Source organism: Tasmannia lanceolata, unplaced genomic scaffold (assembly GCF_043159265.1).
Source record: "Tasmannia lanceolata isolate RefF3 unplaced genomic scaffold, GAP_Taslan_0.1 ptg000018l, whole genome shotgun sequence".
NCBI classification, from domain to species: Eukaryota; Viridiplantae; Streptophyta; class Magnoliopsida; order Canellales; family Winteraceae; genus Tasmannia; species Tasmannia lanceolata.
Genome location: NW_027518695.1, coordinates 25,145,896 through 25,166,770, shown reverse-complemented (window position 1 = coordinate 25,166,770; position 20,875 = coordinate 25,145,896). Strand labels below are relative to the sequence as shown.

The window sequence follows — 20,875 nt, the reverse complement described above, 5'->3', positions numbered from 1 at the left end:
GCTTATTTTGTTAATGACACTACACCAGGAACTACTTCAGTTGACAACCAAATACTAGCACTACTCTACGAAGTAACTAGAAGGAACTATGTAACAATGTCACTCCGCACCAAGGAAAATACTTCACCTGACAACCAAACACTACTTAGCACTACTCTACGAGGTAACCATGAGGAATCTACTTGGCTTGTCTCCTCCATGTTGACTACTTAAGTTTCAATTCACCATTACTCTCTACAAGGTAACTGCAACCAAACTGACCCAGCTTTTTTTGAGCTTCAAATTGTCTTCTCCACATCTTTTCCCATGGGGCAAGACCATAGAATAGGATAGTTTCTTCTTCTTACTACGAATCCCTTATCTCTACCAGTCTTTTTAACTGAATGTAATCTGCAGTCTACAGCAGAAGCAACGAAAACAGCATAAGCTCTTCTCATTGCATGCCCTACGCATTCAAGGTTCGCATTCAAGGTTCAAATTTTAATCAAGATTGTTTCAAGGTACTTCCCCTTTAATTTGTGGGTACAAAAAAATTCTAAGAAATTTTTTTCCAAAAAATACTTTTTCTGCAGTTCAAACAGGGATCAACATCGTCCAAATCTCAAATTATTGCTCAAATTTATGCTATTCATCTTAAGACTCTCATGGGGACCGCCTTCCTAATAAACCTAATCAAAGATCTAGTTCAGGGTCCAAATGCAAAGGTTTCAAGGGAGAGAAGGATTTGAACTGCTGGCTTTTCAGTCCTAAAGTTCACTTGCTTTCGGCCAGCACAGTAAGATTGTTTTGGTAATCCAGAATGCATTCTTCAATGCCTCTAATTCTCCAAATTTCGGAGCATGAAATTGGCAGAATAGGATCAATTGTAGCGATCCCGCTTTGCTTTGTGAATTCGAACAAAAAGATGCTGGGAATTTGGAATACGAAGAAACGGGCGGATTCTCCAGATTTGTCAATATTTTTCATTTTCTGTACAGAAAAAGCACAAAAGAACTCCAGAAGCAACCACACTACATTCAATACAGTTCCAAATGTTTCTGTTAATAGTATCAATATATTGGTATCCAACCGAGGTATCAAAGTCCAGAAAGCTACTATTGTATCTTCCTGGCATTGGATATCTTTGGCCTGCAAAAAATCTTGTCATTGCACCAGTTAGAAATATTAACATTTCAAGCCTAGGCTTAAAGCATCACAACTAAGCAGGAAACAAAGTGAAAGTGATTAATTAATGTGGCTACATGTAAAATCTAAAGATCTTTTCATATGGTAAAGACTATAAAATGTTGAAAGTTTTTCATTACAATAAATTTGTACCTAAGCTGCTGCTAGCCTATCATCCTATCAGAGATATTTCTTTGCAAAAAAATGCAAGAAATGGAAAGTAAACAGCAATTTAACTTCGATCACCTTTAGTATATTTTCCACAGCTGAGACATGGCTACCTGGGCAACCAAGGTAGCAAACAACATCAGCAGCAGGCTCAGAGCAATTCCGGCACATTGGAATATTGCAAAAGGATGGGAATTAGCGGCATCAATCAGTTGGGTTCTCATCCATGCTTGTATTCTTCAAGCTTGCCATGTATGTAAGGTAAATAGTCCAAAAGAATGAAAATGAATTGCATATCAATGGCTGCAGGATGTAACACCAAGAAAAAAAAACATCAACCCTTCACAGATTATCAGAGCAGTTAGATTATCGGAGCAGTTAAAAACAGAAACTTTGGAAGTTACCTGTAGATGAACAGGGATGAATTTGAATGTGATGAAATCACAAATGGGCCAGTACATAAGCCCACTGATCATTGTAGGAATCATGTCTCGTTTCAACCTGGTGACAATCTCAGAACCATTTTCACCTGTGTTGACATCCATGCTCAAGCATTATTACTTCATTAACAAATATAAGACCATATATATCTGGGAAAAAAGTGTGATGCCAAAAACTACGCATGCATCTGTATATCCTATAGAACTCCCGGGAATTGGCGCAATAAATACAATAGATTTTGGGAGACGTTTTTTTTCAAACCCCAACCGCCCCCCCCCCCCCCCCCCCCCCCCCACACACACACACTAATGCACCCCCCTTCTAACATGAATGGTGGGCAGACTTTAAGGCTTTTTGACGTCAAATCATGTTAAAAGGGGGGCGCATTATCCTACAGGGGGGTGAAACAATCATCGCCCTAAATTTTTATTTAACTTCAACTACACCGACGGAAAGTGGAATCATATCTCAATTCTAAAAATGCATTCCAGGCCTCCCACTTAAAAAAAACGAAGAAATTGGAAATGGAACGCACAAACGTATAGAAACTACTTCCAACATTGCACCTAAGGGTTGAGGAACCTCCACCTTCCTCAAAATGCACACGAAGGATCTCTTCTTGGAGTCACCACAGTGGCATCTTTGAATAGGCAATAAACTCGGAACCCGAGCACACTGCTAGATGCTTGAGGACAACATCACATGGGAAAGGCTCAATCTCTAACCTTGAACACCTTTTCAAGTCAAATATCTACCACCTTCTCTACATATTACCTTCTCCTCAATTTCATAGCTCTCCTAGATCGCACTAGCTTCTGATCATCACTCCAAGCTTGGCACGATTATTGATCGAGCTTGATCACCTTCTATCCCCAATTCATCATAGGCAGACTCTATTGCCCATGCCGTTCTGTAAGACAGGAACACAAAAAACCAAGCAAATGGTTCATACAACAATTTTTCTACAAAGGGACATTATTGCAATAACTACGGGGCCTTAGATCTAACTGTTCAACCATTTATCTCTCTTTAATTAATTTCTACAATGTGATCTGACCCTACGTTGAGAGTTTTAGAAATCCTACTCAATCTTGCCCATTCCAAACTTCATTCATACACAATTCATTCAAATATCCTGTTCCACAACAATGGCACAACCCTAAACATAGTAACAAAGACTCCTAACATTGCCCACAGATACACATTCAAGATAACATGCTCAATTTTAGCCATCAAGTTGTTTCGATAAAAAAAACTCAGTTTGTGATAGGGAAGCGATATATACAATGCTTCAAGTTAGTTCAGATTGTTTTGAGAGCAGTAACTCTAATTGAATCAAAGAACAGATACAACAGGCGGACAAGGTGCCCAAAGAAAAGAAAAGGCTACAACTAAATGACTAAACCGTCTATCAACGTCTTCTCTATTCAAGCGATACGCTTCTTCATTTGCCGATATTATTATTAGCCAATGCACTAGCTGCGGGTTTATCGCAAGCATAGTTATCTATTCCGTTTCATTTGCGGTTTCGTTTTGGTCAGTGGAACAGAAAATTTCGGTGTTTCGTTTCTGAAAAGACACTATAGCCGGAAAAAAATTATTCGTTAAAAATTTAAAAAAAAAATCTAAAAAAATAGAAAATTGCTAGAAAAATATAGGAAACTATTATTTGAACCAAATTAAACAAAAAAACACAGTTTATTACTCAAATATTAAATTTTTTGCGAAACATCAATAAAAGAAAGAAAATTAATAGGGTTTAGATGGACTTAGATAGGATTTAGGTGAGTTTATATAGGGCTTTTCATGTTTGAGGAGGGAAAAAGACGGAAAATAACCTTCAAATGGCTATAAAATGGTCAAAATTCTAAAAATAAGGGTAAAACCAAAAAAGTGTCGTTAAGGGTAAAATTGTAATTTAAAAATGAGTATTTCAGCCGAAACAGGGACGAAACGGACTAAATGGAACGAAATGGGCCGAAACGGGACAAAAAGGAACGAAATTCTGGCCGAAACGGAACAGATGGTGTTTCTGTTCTGTTTTTAGTACCGAAACGAAATGTTTTCCCGTTTCAACGAAATTGATAACTTAGATCTCAAGACAACGATCAATAATCTGCAAGATGATTAGTGCAAGACGTGAAGACGCCACTAACCAGTTGATTTTCATGTCGCCCAAAAATTAACGTTAATCAAATCACCTTCCACCGAATAGAGACTCCATAATATTGTCCACTCCCATTGGTAGAACTCTGACCTCTATCTCACTTCCCCGCTAAGGCTGAAATATCACTTGAGCACCTCACCAGGTTTCTAAAAACTCCTCCAATTGCCAAGAGCTATGTTTGATGGCAATGATTTCAAGGAGAAATTAGATATATCCCATGATAATAGGTAATCTATCCCATTTCAAAAAAAAATAATAGGTAATCTATCTAATGGATTTACTCCTCTCTTGGAAAATATGAAGGTTTCACTCATTCAAAATGCGCCAAATTATAGCATAGGATACAACGCCATAGATTTTTGCCCATATTTCCAAAAGGGCCTGGGACCCATCCAAAAATGATGGATTAGATTGACTTTGGAAATACCCAAGCTATGTTGAATAGTGATATTATGGCTGCCCCAAATGCGAAAAGAAAACAGACAATGAATCATTAGATGAAATAGAAATTCCTCCACCTCTTTGCAAAGAATACATGAAGTTTCGAATGCATTGGGCCTACTTTTTATCTTGATGGCCCATCTTCCTCTCTTGAATCATCTTTGATGAATTATGGGCTTCTTCAAGAACTTCGTTTGCAGCAATTCCCCTCGAGCTTGCAACTTCAAATGTCAACAACTTATGGTAGTCCAACTATCACAAGTTCTTTTGAAAACCATTGACCTCGATGGTGGACCAGTTCTTACATATTCATGATAATCAATCATCTTCACAAAATTTGAAGTAATGATGTTGCAAATCTCTCAAGGTGGCATTGATCAAGAATAACTAGGAAGTTATCAATCTAGAACTTTTCTTAAGTTTTGCTATGCCATCTAATAATCAAAAGATCAATTCTCATGCTCACCTTTTCCAACCATATGAAATACCTCCCATCATTCTTGAGAAGAAGCTCAAGTTTTTATTAATCGGATTACAAATTTTTGCGATCAGCTCAAACTCCTCGGCTCTCAAAAATCAAAATTCATGAAATGCATGAAACTACATTTATTGAATAACAACACTTAAGGCTTAGGAAGCAGTGCTAATGAATATCATCCTTACAATCTACCACATACTCAATTCCTGATTCATTTTGGTCTTCTATGATCATTTGCTAATTAAGACTAAAAACTTCCTCTTTACAGAGATTGGGATTAAAATCCCCGTTCATAGGCAAGTGTTATTATTTTATTTTATTTTATTTTGGTACGCTAGCTGGGATTGAACCTCCGGCCTCAGGGTTGAAGAACAAAGTCTTTACCAATTGAGCTAGAGGCTCAACCCTAGCATGTGTTATTTTTTCTCATCGTTCACAAAAGAATGTGCTTTTCTTTTCCTCACAAGTTAATCCAGATCATATTCCCACCATCTCAAGCAATATCTGACATGCATATCTCGAGACTATATAAAAAACCATAGTTCCTCTTTGTGCTTGGGTCCAATTCAAAAAGAATCTAAGCAATGAGTAGTAACAAGTACCTCACCTCCCTTCATGAATCATTGAAGTTTGTATGGTTTGTGTTGCTTTTCTTCTTCTAGTGTTTTCGTCGGATGCTTCATAAATAATAAGGTTACATAATTTATCTTTCAAGGTAAACCTTGTTCAGAAGATGTTAGATTACTGACATGCTTCTTCGTCGTCTTTGAGGGTATAAGTGTGTCTTGAATCAACAAGCACTCTCCACTTTGATCTTTGGTAAGAGGATCATCTTTTCTACGATCATTATGAAAAGAAACCTCTACACGACATTTATCATTGAATTTGGATATTCTTACATTTATTCTTGTGCCTTGATCTTGTTGTGCTCAATCAAATCAATCATTATCATAATTTTCATCTTCATCTCGATCATCAAGATTTCAACCCAAAACTTCATATGCCAGAGCCCCACGTCAATGAAATGGGTTGATGTGGGTGCATCTTCCATCATTCAACTCTTCATTAACATTCATCATTGTTCCCCGATTTCCATCCATGCAGTGAATCAGCAATTGACATGAGTTAATCTAGCCTTAGTGACACCCTTTGGAATTAATTGGTAAAGACTTGTAGAATATTTAAATGAGTTAATCTAGCACTTGTTCATGAACTTTGCTTGCATCAAACTTTATGTGTTGTCAAGCTGGGAGAAGCGTAAACTGCATTTCGAACTGGGTGAAGTGGCACATCCATAGTGGTTTGTCATTCTCTCCTTGTAGAATATTTACAACAAACTGCGATATATCTACGAAGAGATGTCATGTTACTCTCTTACGTCTTCATAGTCTTGATTATAAGTTGCAATCTCTAAAAGTAGTTAATTTCTATTGGGTTAATAATGTTCATTAACTGAGAGGGCAATCTGGAACCATCTCAAGGATTTGCATTCACGATGATCAAGAATCTGCAACAAGGAAATCTCTTTGTTCAAGGAACTATAATCTATCAACAATGAGATAACAAGCGCCACCCAGGGTATGTGCTTGGCCTCGTTGGTAGAATTCAAACGGTGGACTTTCTGCATATGTTGATCATTGACCACAGTGCGCTCTGTGTTGAGGCAGGGGAATCAGTTGATCATATGTTTATTCACTACAAAATGGCAAGGGAGGTATGGAGTAAAATTTTGAGAAGGTTTGGTATGCAATGGGTATTCCTAGAGAAGCTCGTGGATCATTTAGAAGGTTGGCCACGTTTGTTCCCTAGAAAAAGAAAGTTAAGATCATTTGGAACGTGTTGATGCTAGAAACAATTTGGGTCATCCGGAAAGAGAGAAATATTCGAGTATTTAAAGGATTTGTCAAGAGCTCCTCATTCTTATTCTTATAAGCCATCGCACTTACCATTACATGGGTGAAAATCATCCCATAATTCAAGTTCATGTCCTGGCCTATTAAAGCTCAACATTGATGGGTCTAGAGTGGGAAACCCGGGTCCAGCTGGAATAGGTGTGCTCAAGGATGAGAATCTCACCCTTCCAGTGAGACAGAATTGCATGCACATCAGGGTATAAAGCTTCTAGATAGGGACTCCATGGACCAGGCAGTTAAGGTTACTCGTTGAATGTGATTCGATGTCTTAGAGAATCTCACCCTATCTGTGGAGATTTGCTCCTCTCTTTGACGAGATCCAGGCTCGAGTGGGGACTCAACCATCGCTTTTTAGCATGTCAGAAGGTCGGCTAATGAAATAGCCGATCGGCTAGCCCGGGCCAGGGTGTTCAAGGTGGGGCACGAGAAGTTCGATTTCCTCCCTCCTTGAGATTTCTCTTCCCGTTGGGTCCCTCTCTCCCTTTGGAGGAGTTCTAGCTTTCCTTTATGATGTAGCATTTTCACTTTTTCATTTTTCTGTATTTTGAGCATCTCAGTCTCGGGCTTTCTCCTGTTCTCTCTTAATAAAATTCCCGGTGCCATTCAAAAAAACAATGAGATATCATACTATGTTGTAAAGAGCAGCCTTCGTTAAATTTCTTGGTTATACAAAACGGAGTTTGAAGTTACCAAGATTTAAATATTTGGTAATTAAATAATGTCTATCTTGCATTGCCAGAAGTCAAGTGCCTACACTTTGGTTTAATTTTCTATTATGAACTTGAACGTATATTAATCATAACAGTACAATGCAACTACCTATCATACGCATTTTTATTAAAAGGTATTGTTCGTAGAAAAAGAATTACAGTTTTGTACCTTGTAGACCTGCATTCATAGAGAAGAAAATAGCTGTCATGATAGGTCCATATGTAGTTTGCCCTAAAAATAGTTTCTTCAAAATATTGAGTACATCACGTTTTGGTAGAGCTTTTGATATGAAATTAAACCACATATGTAATGACGGTCCCAATATTAGCATTCCATATCCAGCCATGCGCAATGTCCTTATCAGGTCCATGGAATCTGAGGATGTAAGTGTAATCATCTGATGGAAAATTTTACAAACAAAAATGAGCCAGCGATGATGTAAAACAAAGCTTGCATTCTCAAAGAATTTAGTTGAATGAATAAAAAGCTTCAGCAATTCTTTAAAAAATTCAACAATTGTACAAAAAAAAATCTAACAATTGAATGCATTTTAAAATGGATAATTGATATCATTAAATAGGAAATAGCATTCTAGAAGTCTGAAAGACAGGGAGGAAAGACAGGAAGATTGAGGTGGATAGTTCAACAAAACTTGCAATAAGAAAAAAAAAATCAGATGCAACAGATTCACTTTGTGAGAAAGAAGCTGGGTATATTAGAGCAACCATTTGAAACTGGAAAAGAACACACTAAGCGCTATCACATATTTTAGGAGAATTCTGACTCTATCCTTTTAGCTTAGGGTGTCCCATGGGGCTAGTAATTTTGCTAGGAATTGCTTATTCCAGAAATCTTCTTCGATTGAGACTTTATAAAAGTACTTTCGGAATTCGCATGTGAATTCCCCAAATGTGCTCATAAGTCATAACACATATTTGTAAATTAAGCCAGATTTGGGAATGCCAACTTTTCAGTTAGTCCTTTTTGCGTTATTGTTGTTCTAAAAGATTCCCTTTTCATAATGTCTACTATTATAGGAAGTAGCGCTTCTCTGGGCAGGGATTTTACTTCTTCTACTAGCTTTGGGTTATCCATCAAATGGTTCCAAAAAGCAACAGCAGTTCCTTGTTTTCAGATTATAAAGTGTCTTCTTAAGCATAAAAAACGAAATGGTTCTTGACGGTAATTACAAACCGTCCAGTAGCTCGATGTTTAGTTCCTCCTTCAGAGATACATAAAGAAATGTGAGTTTAACATCCATTTGACTAAGGGCCCAACCAAGATATTGGCTAGAGCAAGGATAAATGTCATTACCTTGATCTTGACTACTAGATTGAACATCTCATCATAGTCAAGCCCCTATCTCAAATTTCATTCCTTAGCCACCAACCTTTCTTTATACCTGTTAACAGTACCATAGAACCCACTTGCATCCTATCACATTCCTACCTACAAATCTAGCTAGTACTTTCCATGTATCACGACAACAGTGAACATCCATCTCTTAGTCTATGGTCTCTATCCATCTGTCACTAGAAGTTGCCTCGCTAAGTGTCAATGGTTCATCTGATAGCTTGAGAACTTGAATTGGTAACGATTTTTTATGCTCATTGCAAACATACTACTTCTCATATGGCTATATAATGTGATCAGTAGTATTTGTACCTAGAGAAGTTGTCGTAGAGGTCGGAGTAGAATTTGTGGTGTTTGCATCTCTGAGTAGTATTGTAGGATCCACATACCTAGACATCTCCCACTTAATCTAACTTTCCATGCTCAGTGGGTCATGGAAGTGTAACTCATTTAAAAAGACATGGCGTGAGATTAAAAAAAATCGAGACAATAGTAACACTGATAAAACTTATGGTATCACTATATCCCACAAACATACAAGTAAGGAACTGCCTTCGAAGAGAGTTTCTTATGAATGGATGAAGGAATGCACATAATAGATACATCCCTACGATCTATGAGAAAAGAAATTAGCATCCGCACAGTGAGTGCCTGAGTGGGAGGAGCACGACCAAGAATAATCGATGGGAGCATGTTAAGGTCATGGATTATTGTGTGAAATACATTTGTCCACAAATGCTTGGGAGAAACAACATGGATAAGCCAACCACGATAATATGGCAGTGTTTTGGATCGACAACTCCATTCCGAGATGGAGTACGTGGGTAGGAGAATTGTTGATGGATGACAATGGAGGGGCAGGAGTCTCAAAAAGGCTAAGAGGTGTACTCACAACCTCCAACACTTCGAGGTAGGAGATACATGCAGCACAGCTCTCATTAACAAGAGTTGTATAGCAAAAAAAAGGCATCTGAATTATATTTTAGAAAAAAAGTAAATCCACATAAATCATGAAAAGTCATCAACAAATAAGATTTTCTTCTTTTTTTAAAAAAAATTGACAACATATTCACATACTGAGATCATTACAAGCAGAAGGGACCAGGAGCCCCCTTGTGTACAGAGTATGAGAGGCATAGAACTGATTCTCATGCCAAGATAAGATATTTTAGAGACCTACTTTGTCTGCAAAAAGACATTACATATCAACAAAACAGCTAAAACTTAATCAAAGACATGCTTTATCCACACCTAATCATTCATAAAACGAATCAAATACCCATTCACCCTAGCATGTTAGAGATTATCAGAGGATAATCCCTCGAGCAGCGAAGGACCAAAGTCCCTCAAGCACACTCAGATAATCTCATTACCATCCAAATCCCTTAATTAGGGTAAAGAGTTCAATAACCGGAGCAAGTTCCCACCTTTCTTCTTCCAACAAACCCTTCCAAACCTTTCAAAAACAATTTCCACCACGACAACCGACAAAAGCCCACCAAAAAACTATTTATGCCATAAGAAAAACCCCTCATTTCTTCAGAGCCTTGAGCTCCCTGCTACCCCTACCTGGAGTCTTCCCCTTTTCGACCGCGTCTCGCTTCTCTATGTCAAGAAGCATCACCTTCATCTTCTCTACATTCTCCTCAAAACCAATGCCCAGCGTCTTACCCATTTTTGACATCTCATCAAATTCCACCGAGAATGCCTGCTTCTCCTTGTTTAATAACTCCACATTTTCTCCCACCGAGGCATGTTCAGCCCTTTCAAGACAACCTTTAATCTTCCCGCTGAGATTTGCATCCATAGAATCTCTAAACTGACAAGTCTCTCGAGACAGCCCCTTACTGACTTCATCCTCTCAATCCTCTTCTAAATCCGACCCCTCTTCCAAGGCTTTCTTCTCTTCCGCCTGAGCTTTTTTGAAGTGGGGGAGCTCATGAAGAGGAACACAGACCTCTTCCATAGATTTCTTGCTGGTAAGGGCTTCTATATCAACAAATAAGATATAAAGCAGAGAACCACAACAAGTAGGAACTACGACAAAGCTTCAAACATCACAAAGAATATGTTGAAACAGAAATAATATCTTAATACTACTATTAGAAGAAAAAGGCAGTTAACAATGTGATAGGGGACCGTCCACAACAAGAAGGTAGATAAGAGAAGAACCGTCAATTCAAATTGGCATTTTTTTAATTTTTATCTCATCTTGTGTCTTTTAATTTTATCATTTCCATGTAATTTTGTAATTATGTGTTGTAAAGTGGTAAGAGTGATATGTGTCCAACTCTCATTAAAGCATTTTCATGTAGTAATCATGTGTCGTAAAGTGGTAAGAGTGATATGTGTCCAACTCTCATTAAAGGACCCAAGTAGGTAGATATACCTATCTCTCATATTCATTTTCCATGTGTCATTCTCTCTAAGAGAAAGTCCTAAGTAGTTACTTCAGTAGTTATCTCCTACAAAACTACCATTTGCCATGTCATTCTCTTTTTTAAAGAGAATCCCAAGTAGTTACCAAAGCAGTTTTTTTTTTTCTTTTTTTTCTTTTTTTTGAATAGCAGTTACCCAAGTTTATATCCTACAAAAACCGCCTTTTGTTATTCATCATTTTCTCTTTTGAAGAAGAGAGTCCCAAGTAGCTAACCTAACCAAAACCACCCATTCCCCTCATTCTCTCTTTAAAAGAGAGAGTCCCAATTAGTTAGCCAAGTAGTTATGTCCCCTTAAACCATCTTTCTTTTAAAGAGAGACACGGGTAGTTATGTAACTACTAGAACCTCTCATCTTTTAAAAGAAAAAAGCCTTATACATTTTTTAACAATGGATGAATAAAAAAGATACTTTGCTCGTGTGTAAATGCAACTTCCATTGCTCTTAGACATGGGTGTGGAGCTTATGATCTACTGATTGGTGTGATGCCTTTGGTTGGTTAGTGGTGTGATGCCCTACCACCTACACTTTCTTTTTGTAAGTTTTAATTGTCTTCTTCAAATTACTATATCTCTTCTATTTCAAACATACAATCTCTATACTCACTGATCTATTTATTTCTTCTTGTTGTTTAAAATTCTTGTACTTTCAATCAAATGGATCGTTGATTTAATGTTAACAGTTTGATCCGATTAATCATTGCCATTTATCTAACTGTCACATCTCTGTAAAAATCCTGCAAATTTAGAAAAACTACTCAGATTTGGATTTTTGTGATCCCTTGTCCACATATTATGATATTGTCACCCAAAAAAGATTTTCTATTCCATATTAAAATTTAAAAGATATCCAATAATTGGATTTTTACTGTTCTTTTGGAATAGTTTATAAAAATTACTTTTTTTCTAAATCCAAAAGATTTCAAAGTTGTTTTTCATGAAATTCTCGAATTGGATTCCAGCTAATTCACTACCTGAATCTAATCCCACAACCCGTCCTACACGATGTTTCCCAAGTTGAAAATTGTGACACAGTGACAACTCAATAGACTTACTAGTTGAAGAAATAAAAAACTTAGACACAAAGAAATGAAAACAATGGCGCTAATGTGGGCCAGACGAAGATGTCACACTTGCAACGATGGAGAAGAGACAGATGATGGAAATAGAGTATGAAGGCGGCATATCGGAGGAGTCCGTCAAAAAATATAGACTGCCATGAGGTACGCCTCTAGGAAGAAAGTTCCCCATTGGGGAATCATTCACAAGAAAACAGGTTGGTGTAAAGATAAAGTAATAACAAAACTAAGTTGCAACTGATATATATATATATATATATATATATATATATATATATATATATATATTAGCACTAGGTACTGTATACCCATCAAGGACCCTGAAAGGACCAAAAGATGAGGGCACGGGGACAAAATCAGCATAGGTGATGAGAAGGGAAGATCCATTACCCATGATAGTTCAAAGATGAAATTGATTAAGGATGTACGGAAGTCATGTTACCTAAAGTCATCAATAATTTTTTTATTTTTTTATTTATCAAAATAAAGTGCCATTAAAAAAAATTAAATCTAACAGCGAAGATGATGACCAAATCACACGAGTCCATGAGAATCTGTATCTCAGTTTATGAGTGTAAAACTGATACAAAGGATACATCTGATAAGAGTACTTGATACAAATCATTTCGACCTTCAACTGATAAGTTGACCGAATAGCAATATTGTGAACTTTTGAACCGTGGTATACAAGGGTTCCATGTTGCCACTACGTAGGTGTATAATGGTTATGGGAGCAACTTGGGTCGATTTTTTGGAATCCAGGTTGAGCTTTTACCTTAAAATCGGGTCAGCTTCAGGTTGATTACTATTCATTTTTTAGAAAAAGCTCAACCGACCCGACCCAAGTTGAACCCCTAATATTGGTTATAGCATGTGTAATTTAGGGTGTTTGATGTACATGACCCTACCAATCTGTTCATGCACTATTGTCTCTCATCAATGAAGTATTTGTTATAGTAAAAAGAAAAACCTCAGAACAGAGGAGTATATCTTTCAAAACAAGTACAACTCAAAGTTGCTAGGATGGACTCATCCAAGTGACCAATTAGATCGCCATTCAAAAAAGTAACCCATCAAAACATAAATTTGAACCAGAGTCAACTTGTCTTTTCCAAAGAATACACCATCTTTCTCTAAACACCCTCTGGAAGAAAGGGAGATCTTGAATCGGTATCTTGAGAGTTGACATGATGGTCTCTTCTCTCTTTAAGTATGTGACAGATCTTGTCCCTCCTCTATGGCCACAAAGCAGAAAAAAGTTTGAACCATCAAGCTTGATGGCTATCAGTGCCAGTAGTAGGTTTTGGGAAGATACCATTTGGGAGAGAAATATAATGGGAAGGGTGCATATAACATCAGTATGCCAGTGAAGGCCCTCACATGGAATAAAATAATAAGAACAAATAGAACAAGAAATAGGGAGATGGAGAGTTTGTACAAAAAAAAGGAGAATAACCCGGGTCAACAACTAGATCAAATATACATCTCAATCTGAAATTGGATCTAGGTTTGTTCCAAAACCAAAATATTATCCATCTACAGTAAAATTTCTTATAAATCTAGGCATAAATGTGGAACTATATCTACTCTGAAACCTCCACACTATATCTTATATTTGCAGGACAATTTGTCCTCACCCGGCCTCCAAAAGTTGACGTACGGATTAATGACAGAAGAGTTTAGTTCAGCCTCCTTCAATCTCTAAGGGTTTAGGGTCTCTCCAATTCTGCTCTTATACCCAAGGGTTTAGGGTCTCTACAAATCAAGGTCGCAAGTGTGGGAAGCGAAGGCTCCCGGGAAGGTGGAAAGCGGGAAGCGTAAAGGCCTGAAGGGTAAGAGAATAATTTTTAATAGTTAAATAATTTTTAAAAATCAAAAAAATAAAAAATTACTAAAAAAATTATAAGAAACAATTACATGAACCAAATGTTTAACACATAAAACTGTTTAAATCATTCATAAAAAAAAATGAACCAAATATTTAAGGTTGTAAAGATCCAACATTTGTTTAAAGAAAAATCACTGTCAACCTAAATCCTGTGTTGATCAGTGTCTGACTAGATGAAAAAAATTTAGAGACCAAATTATGAGATTTTTTTTACCAGACTTTGGGGATTTAATAATGTTAGGACATGATAGATTTTATGAATTTTTAAAATTGGCAAACCATCGTTTGTAAGTTAAGATTTTGATCCGTCCCAAAATGACCGAAAAGGGTCGGATTTTGTACTAGAAGTGGAAAGTTGACTTTTTATCCTTGTAGAATTTGGACTTAAATCTATTTTTAATAAATCCAAATGGGGGGATTCCCCTATTTACATGTAAATCTTAAGTAAATGGACATTACAATGGTAAAGACATTTACTTAAAATAGTAAAGATATTAAAATAGTAAAGACATTTACTTAAATATTAAATGGACATCAAAATAGTAAAGACATTTACTTGAAATAGTAAATGGACATTAAAATAGTAAAGACATTTACTTAAATGACTTTACATGTAAATACCCAGTTCTCTCTACCCACCATGACTTTACATGCAAATACCCAGTTCCCTGTACCCACACAGAAAATAAAAACGCAATCCCCCATTTGTGGAAACTCGATTCCCCAATTTTGGAAGCGCAATACCCCAATTTTGGAAGCCCGATTCCCCAATTTCGGAACCCACAGAAATTAAAAACGTGATTCCCCATTTGTGGAAACTCGATTCCTCAATTTTGGAAACGCGATACCCCAATTTTGGAAACATGATTCCCATGCTTCAGGTATGTGCTTCCCCTTTTTTGGGGAATCATCTCATTTCCGAAACTTCACCGTTTTGGAAACGCATTACGGGTAAATGTGATTCCCCATTCCTAATGGTGTTTCCCGGTTCCTTGCTCCAAATAAAATGGTGAAGATAAAGTTTATTGTTGTTTTACCAATAAAAAAGAGGGTTTATTGATCTTGCAGGGTACAAATCCGAGCAAAATGTAAGTGATGGTTGAGATTGGGCATTTGTTAGTCAATCATACACAATGTACTTATGCTCATCTTTCCTTCTAATAATTTGTCCTCTTGTATTAGTAAGTATTCTTCTGTATAGATGCTTATGCTTCCAAAAAAATGAACCTAAATCACCGAAAATAGGGTTTTTTTCCATATCAAAAGCCCTAATTAGCATTTCTATCCACACAGGCAGCTTTTCCGCGTTCAAAATGCTGTAAATGAAGTACAAATATTGGTGGAAATCAATGCACGGCTGTTTTGGCAATCCCAGAGATGTCTTCCAAAGAAATTTACACAGATTAATTTTTGTTCAACAATCAAAACCAATAAGGGCAATTAGGTAACAATTTGTGAAATTAATTAGCGTCCAGACAAACAAGACTACTTTGTAAGGAACAATTCAAAGAAAAATCCAAATCTATATCGGCCCGAATCTCAATTCTCCCCATAGACAGTAAAATGGTTCTTCAAACATGTCATATGAAACAGGCATTGATGCAAAATTCTAGTACTATATAATGAAAATTAACATATAAGTAATTAACCTAAAAAAATATAAGGTGGGATTCAAAAAACAAGACAAAAAGTGAAGAAAAAACGTAGATATTGCCTGAGAGGAGAGATCAGCGGCCATGAAAATAAGGCCAGCAGTGACGCTCTTTACGAGGACGGGGCGGGATTCGACCATGCCTATATACCAATTCACGAATCCTTTGTTGAAAGAGAGAGAAAGAGAAGAGGAAAATGAAGAAGAAGAGATGTTCGATTGGCCATGATTCTTGAAGAGAAGAGGAGATCGAACGTAGGTTCTCCAATGTGGCTTTGTGAGAGCTCTAGAATAAGAAGAAGAGGAAAAGAAAGGAGAAGGATCGAGGATCGTACGGCTCTCGAACAGGCTCTGTAAGCAATGTCGGCCCCCAGTTCTGACAAAGGAGCCTCTCATTCTTCTTCTCTCCTCTTTCTTCTTTCTTGCTTAAATAAGAAAAGGGGGAGAGAAGACAATAGGTAAGGGACGGATGAAAGAGTTTTAGCGTGTCGTTTCTATTTCTAGCGTGTTTGAATTTTAAAGAACAAGTGGAAGGCTAAAGTGAAGAGCCCTTGCAAAGACCTAGCAGCAAAGATGCCCCCATTGAATCCACATCACTGTTTTTTTTTTAATTTTTGGAATTGTAGAGAGAGCTCTTTTCTTACAAAGTGGGAGAATCCACATCACCCAACCCAATAAATTTTATTAGGGCCCTAAAAATGACAAAATTAAAGAAATGATAAGTGCTTAGTTGATCTTCCCCGGTTCGGCATGCATTCTTCATTGGGTCTACATCGGTTGACTATTTTTCATGGAACTGAAAAATGCAAAATTAAAAGAATGACAAATAGAGTTGGGGGCATCGTTGCAGCTCTCATTTTGAAGGGCACCCTACAATTTAGCATTCCTCAAGGATAAGGGTGTCAATTTTGGCTCGCGCTCGGAAGCTCGCTCGGGCTTAGAAGCTCGGCTCGAATCCTTAACGAGCCGAACTGAGCCAAGCCCGAGCTAGGCCAGGCTCAGCTTGGCTCGTTAAGGCTCATTATATATATATTAACTTATCTACTCCCTAGCTTAAAATAACAGTTGGGGCCACGTTGTTTGGGTGATCCAAAGCATTCATTTGATGGGCCCTCACATATAAAGGGTGTGCCCAAATAATCAGCTCGATAAGATCATCCTAACCCTGCCTCCACAGTTCATAGGGTTATGATGATCCTATCAAGCTGATTTTTTGGATGCACCCTATCTATGTGACAGCCCATCAAATGAATGCTTTAGATCACTCAAACAATGTGGCCCTGACTACTATTTTAAGTTTGGGAGTAGATAAGTTATCTACTCCAGGGAGCACCTACTCTTTATATATATATATATATATATATATAGAGAGAGAGAGAGAGAGAATAGAGTTCCTAAGGTGTCACCCCATATAGCTTATATGAGGTGGCGCTTAAAAACATAAGGGGCCTACTTTGTTTGGATGATCCAAAGCATTCATTTGATAGGCCCTCACATAGATAGAGTGTGCCCAAAAAATGAACTTCATAGGATCATCCTAAACCTTCCATTTGTGGAGGTTGAAATGGATGGGTATAAACCTCCATAAATTTGCCCATTTTTAACCTCCATAAATGGAAGGGTTAGGATGATCCTATGGACCTGATTTTTTGTAGGCACCATATCCATCTAAGGGCCTTTCAAATGAGTGGTTTGGATCACCCCAAAAATATAGGCCCCTTATGTTTTGTGAGCGCCACCTCATATAAGCTATATGAGGTGACACCTTAGGAACTCTATTCTCATATATATATATATATATATATATATATATATATATATATATATATATATATGAGAGAACATTTCCTACACACTTGTGTAGGTAAGTTACCTACACACTAGCTTAAAATACAGTGGGGGCCCACATTGTTTGGGTGATCCAAACCATTCATTTGAATGATCCTCACATAGATAGGGTGTCCACAAAAAATCAGATCCATAGGATCATCCTAACCATTTAAACTATGGAGGCAAAAAATGGACTAATTTGTGAAAGTTTATACAGGTCCATTTTACCGCCACAAATCGTAGGGTTGGGATGATCCTATGGATCTGATTTTTTGTGGACACCCTATCTATGTGAGGACCATTCAAATGAATTGTTTGGATCACCCAAACAATGTGGGCCCCACTGTATTTTAAGCTAGTGTGTAGGTAACTTACCTACACAAGTGTGTAGGAAATGTTCTCTCTATATATATATATATGAGGAAAATGATTGTGAGCTTGAAGCTTATATAGGTTATATGAGCTTGAGGGCCCAAACACATAGGTCCCACATTTTTTGTGGTGATCCAAACCATTCATTTGCAAGGCCCCATCATAGATAGGGTGCGTACCAAAAATCAGCTCCATTGGATCATCCTAACCCCTCCAAAAGCGGAGGGCAAAAATGGGCAGATTTGTGGCAAACGGTGTCTATCCATTTTGCCCTCCACTTTTGGATGGGCTAGGATGACCATATGGAGCTGATTTTTTGTACACACCCTATCTATGTATAAGGGCCTTTCAAATGAATGCTTTGGATCATCCTAACAATGTGGGCCCATGTGTGTTTGGGCCCTCAAGCTCATATAAGCTATATGAGCTTCAAGCTCACAATCATTTTCCTCTAATATATATATATATATATATAGAGAGAGAGAGAGGAATATATATATATATATATAGAGAGAGAGAGAGAGAGAGGAAAATGAGTGTGCGGTCGAGGGCCCAAACACATGGGTCCCACATTTTTCGTGTTGATCAAAACCATTCATTTGCAAAGCCCCATCATAGATAGGGTGTGTACAAAAAATCAGGTCCATTGGATCATCCTAACCCCTCCAAAAGTGGAGGGCAAAAATGGGCAGATTTGTGGCAAATGATGTCTGTCCATTTTGACCTACACAAATGGATGGGTTAGGATGATCCTATAGAGCTGATTTTTTGTACATACCCCATCTATGTAAGGGCCTTTCAAATGAATGCTTTGGATCATCCTAACAAAGTGGGCCCACATGAGTTTGGGGCCCTCGACAGCACCTAAGCTTGGTGCGGTCGACCGCATAATCTTATTCCTCATATATATATATATATATATATATATATATATATATATATATATATATATGAGAAAACCGTTGGTACGCTTAAGCGCACCAAGACTTCATGCCCTTAAGCCTTTTAAGTGAGACATTCGATTCCTCATGGCAAGTGGGCCCAACATTTAAAGGCTGGATAAAGAAATGAAAAACAAATGAAAAATAATTTCGTCTCTATGCCTCCAACGAAAGTTGGGTTTCTTCCTAAAGGCTAGGGTTTGCGCAACTTTCAGCTGCCCCTCTCACCGCTGCTTCTCCCCCTCTCATCTCTCCTTTCGACGACGGTGCCTCCTCCCTCTACGGCAGCAAACTCACCTCACGACGGAGCTTCCAGGCTAGTACCATTTTCTTTTTCTTTTTTCCTTCAACCCCTTTTTTTTCTTATTCACTAGGGTTTCAACATAGAAATGATGGTTTTTTTTCTTAATGGATGAGTTTTCTTCATTTTCTTCTTTATCTTCTTCTTTTTTCTTCACTTTTCTTTGTTTCTGATATTTTTTTTTTGGGTTTCTTCCGGCTATAATCAATTGGGTCTTCTGGCTTTAAATTTTCTTCTTTATCTTTTTTTTTGGGTTTCTTCTGGCTTTAATTTCTCAGACTCTCACTCAACTCATACTATAAACCCATCTTTTATAAGGCCCAAAATTCACAAAGGTAACTATCTTAACCATTGAGCATGCTAAGATTTTATCCTTTAGTTGAGTTTTGAGTTGGCTTTGGCTTATATAGCTTGCTTCAAGTTTTAGCTCGAAAAAACTTTAAAAAAAAAAAAACAAACCCCTTTATGGTTTTGTTTTAGCAATCACAGAATCATGAAGATAAATTGTGTTAAAAAAAAAAATTGAGACATCGAGTTACTGTTTACCATCTTAAACAACTCATTTGAATGTTATTCGTTTTAACAAGTGCCTTTTTTTCAAGGCTTCTGTTAGTTAGTATATTTGGATTTTCTTTTTATTTGAGTAGATTTGGAGGCAATGTTTGGGATAGTGAATTGCATCTGTTTGTGTTCTTAATATCCTTCTGCTTGGCTCTTGTTTACAATTTCAATATGTTTTTAAAAATGATGATCGTTGCGCCCCTTTTCATCACTTGGGACACCCAGCTAGAGTGTATCTATGACTGCAAAGGTGCTGATGTACTTCACATTTGAAGGAATGAAGTGACCTGATTGCCATGTACAATGCAGCTGGGTGTCCCAAGGGATGAAAAGGGGCGCATTTATCATTTCCCAATATTAAAGGTGTCAATGGATTCAGACAATCCGATTGATCTGGATCCAAAAGTTAATCGACAGGATTTGAGTATAGCAATTGGGTCTCAACAGTTTCCATTGGATCCATATAAAATTCGTTTTAGATCCAGTTGGAGGGCACAAATGTATGAAAATATACTTCCAAACAACATTTACTTTTCCACATGGCTGCGCAGTTGAATTGCATCTGTTTGTGTTCTTAATATCCTTGTGCTTGGCTCTTGTTTACAATTTCAATATGTTTTTAAAATGATGATGGGTCCAATGTTTGGGATGCAATTGCTCTCTTTCCCTTGTCCTGTTTATATGAATGGGGTTTTAATATGTTTTTAAAATGATGATGGCTGACGTACTTCACATTCTAAGAGAGAGTAATATGTTCTTTGTATTATACATTTTTTTCTCTATAAGTGATATCTGCATACTCTTAAGTTGCTAAGTATCTGTTCTTAAAAGTGTAAGAAGAAAATTGGTTTTATTCTTCTTATTATGGTTTGGTTGTAATGCCCTCTTTGAATTTTTCTTCACATAAGTTAATGCCCTGTTTGGATTGACTTAGGTATTTAAACGTTATGGCATCCTCAGGCAACACAAGTGGTAACT

At 37.3% G+C, this 20,875-nt stretch overlaps 1 protein-coding gene across 2 annotated transcripts; it reads right to left on the bottom strand.

Moving 5' to 3' along the window:
• Positions 1-924: 924 nt before the first annotated feature.
• Positions 925-16,392, bottom strand: LOC143850785 (protein SYM1-like). Of its 2 annotated transcripts, XR_013236051.1 has the most exons (5): positions 15,956-16,392; positions 7,652-7,880; positions 1,737-1,861; positions 1,411-1,635; positions 925-1,128 (listed from the first exon to the last, which is right to left on the bottom strand). XR_013236051.1 is itself a non-coding variant. In XM_077360041.1 (4 exons), exons 1-4 carry the CDS (start codon positions 16,286-16,288, stop codon positions 1,537-1,539), a joined length of 786 nt encoding a protein of 261 aa, XP_077216156.1. In that variant the 5' UTR covers positions 16,289-16,392; the 3' UTR covers positions 1,247-1,536. The 2 variants fall into 2 exon arrangements, 1 of the variants encoding a protein (XP_077216156.1); XM_077360041.1 differs by lacking the exon at positions 925-1,128 and having other exon boundaries at positions 1,247-1,635.
• Positions 16,393-20,875: the final 4,483 nt, after the last annotated feature.

What these genes read in the sequence shown, in the direction of transcription:
- LOC143850785 (XM_077360041.1), bottom strand. Translation starts at nt 16,288, where the DNA reads ATGAGAGGCTCCTTTGTCAGAACTGGGGGCCGACATTGCTTACAGAGC. An exon ending in CCGCTGATCTCTCCTCTCAG is followed by an intron (nt 7,881 to 15,955) that starts GCAATATCTACG and finishes ATTTTCCATCAG; the next exon opens with ATGATTACACTTACATCCTC. An exon ending in TATGAATGCAGGTCTACAAG is followed by an intron (nt 1,862 to 7,651) that starts GTACAAAACTGT and finishes ATGTCAACACAG; the next exon opens with GTGAAAATGGTTCTGAGATT.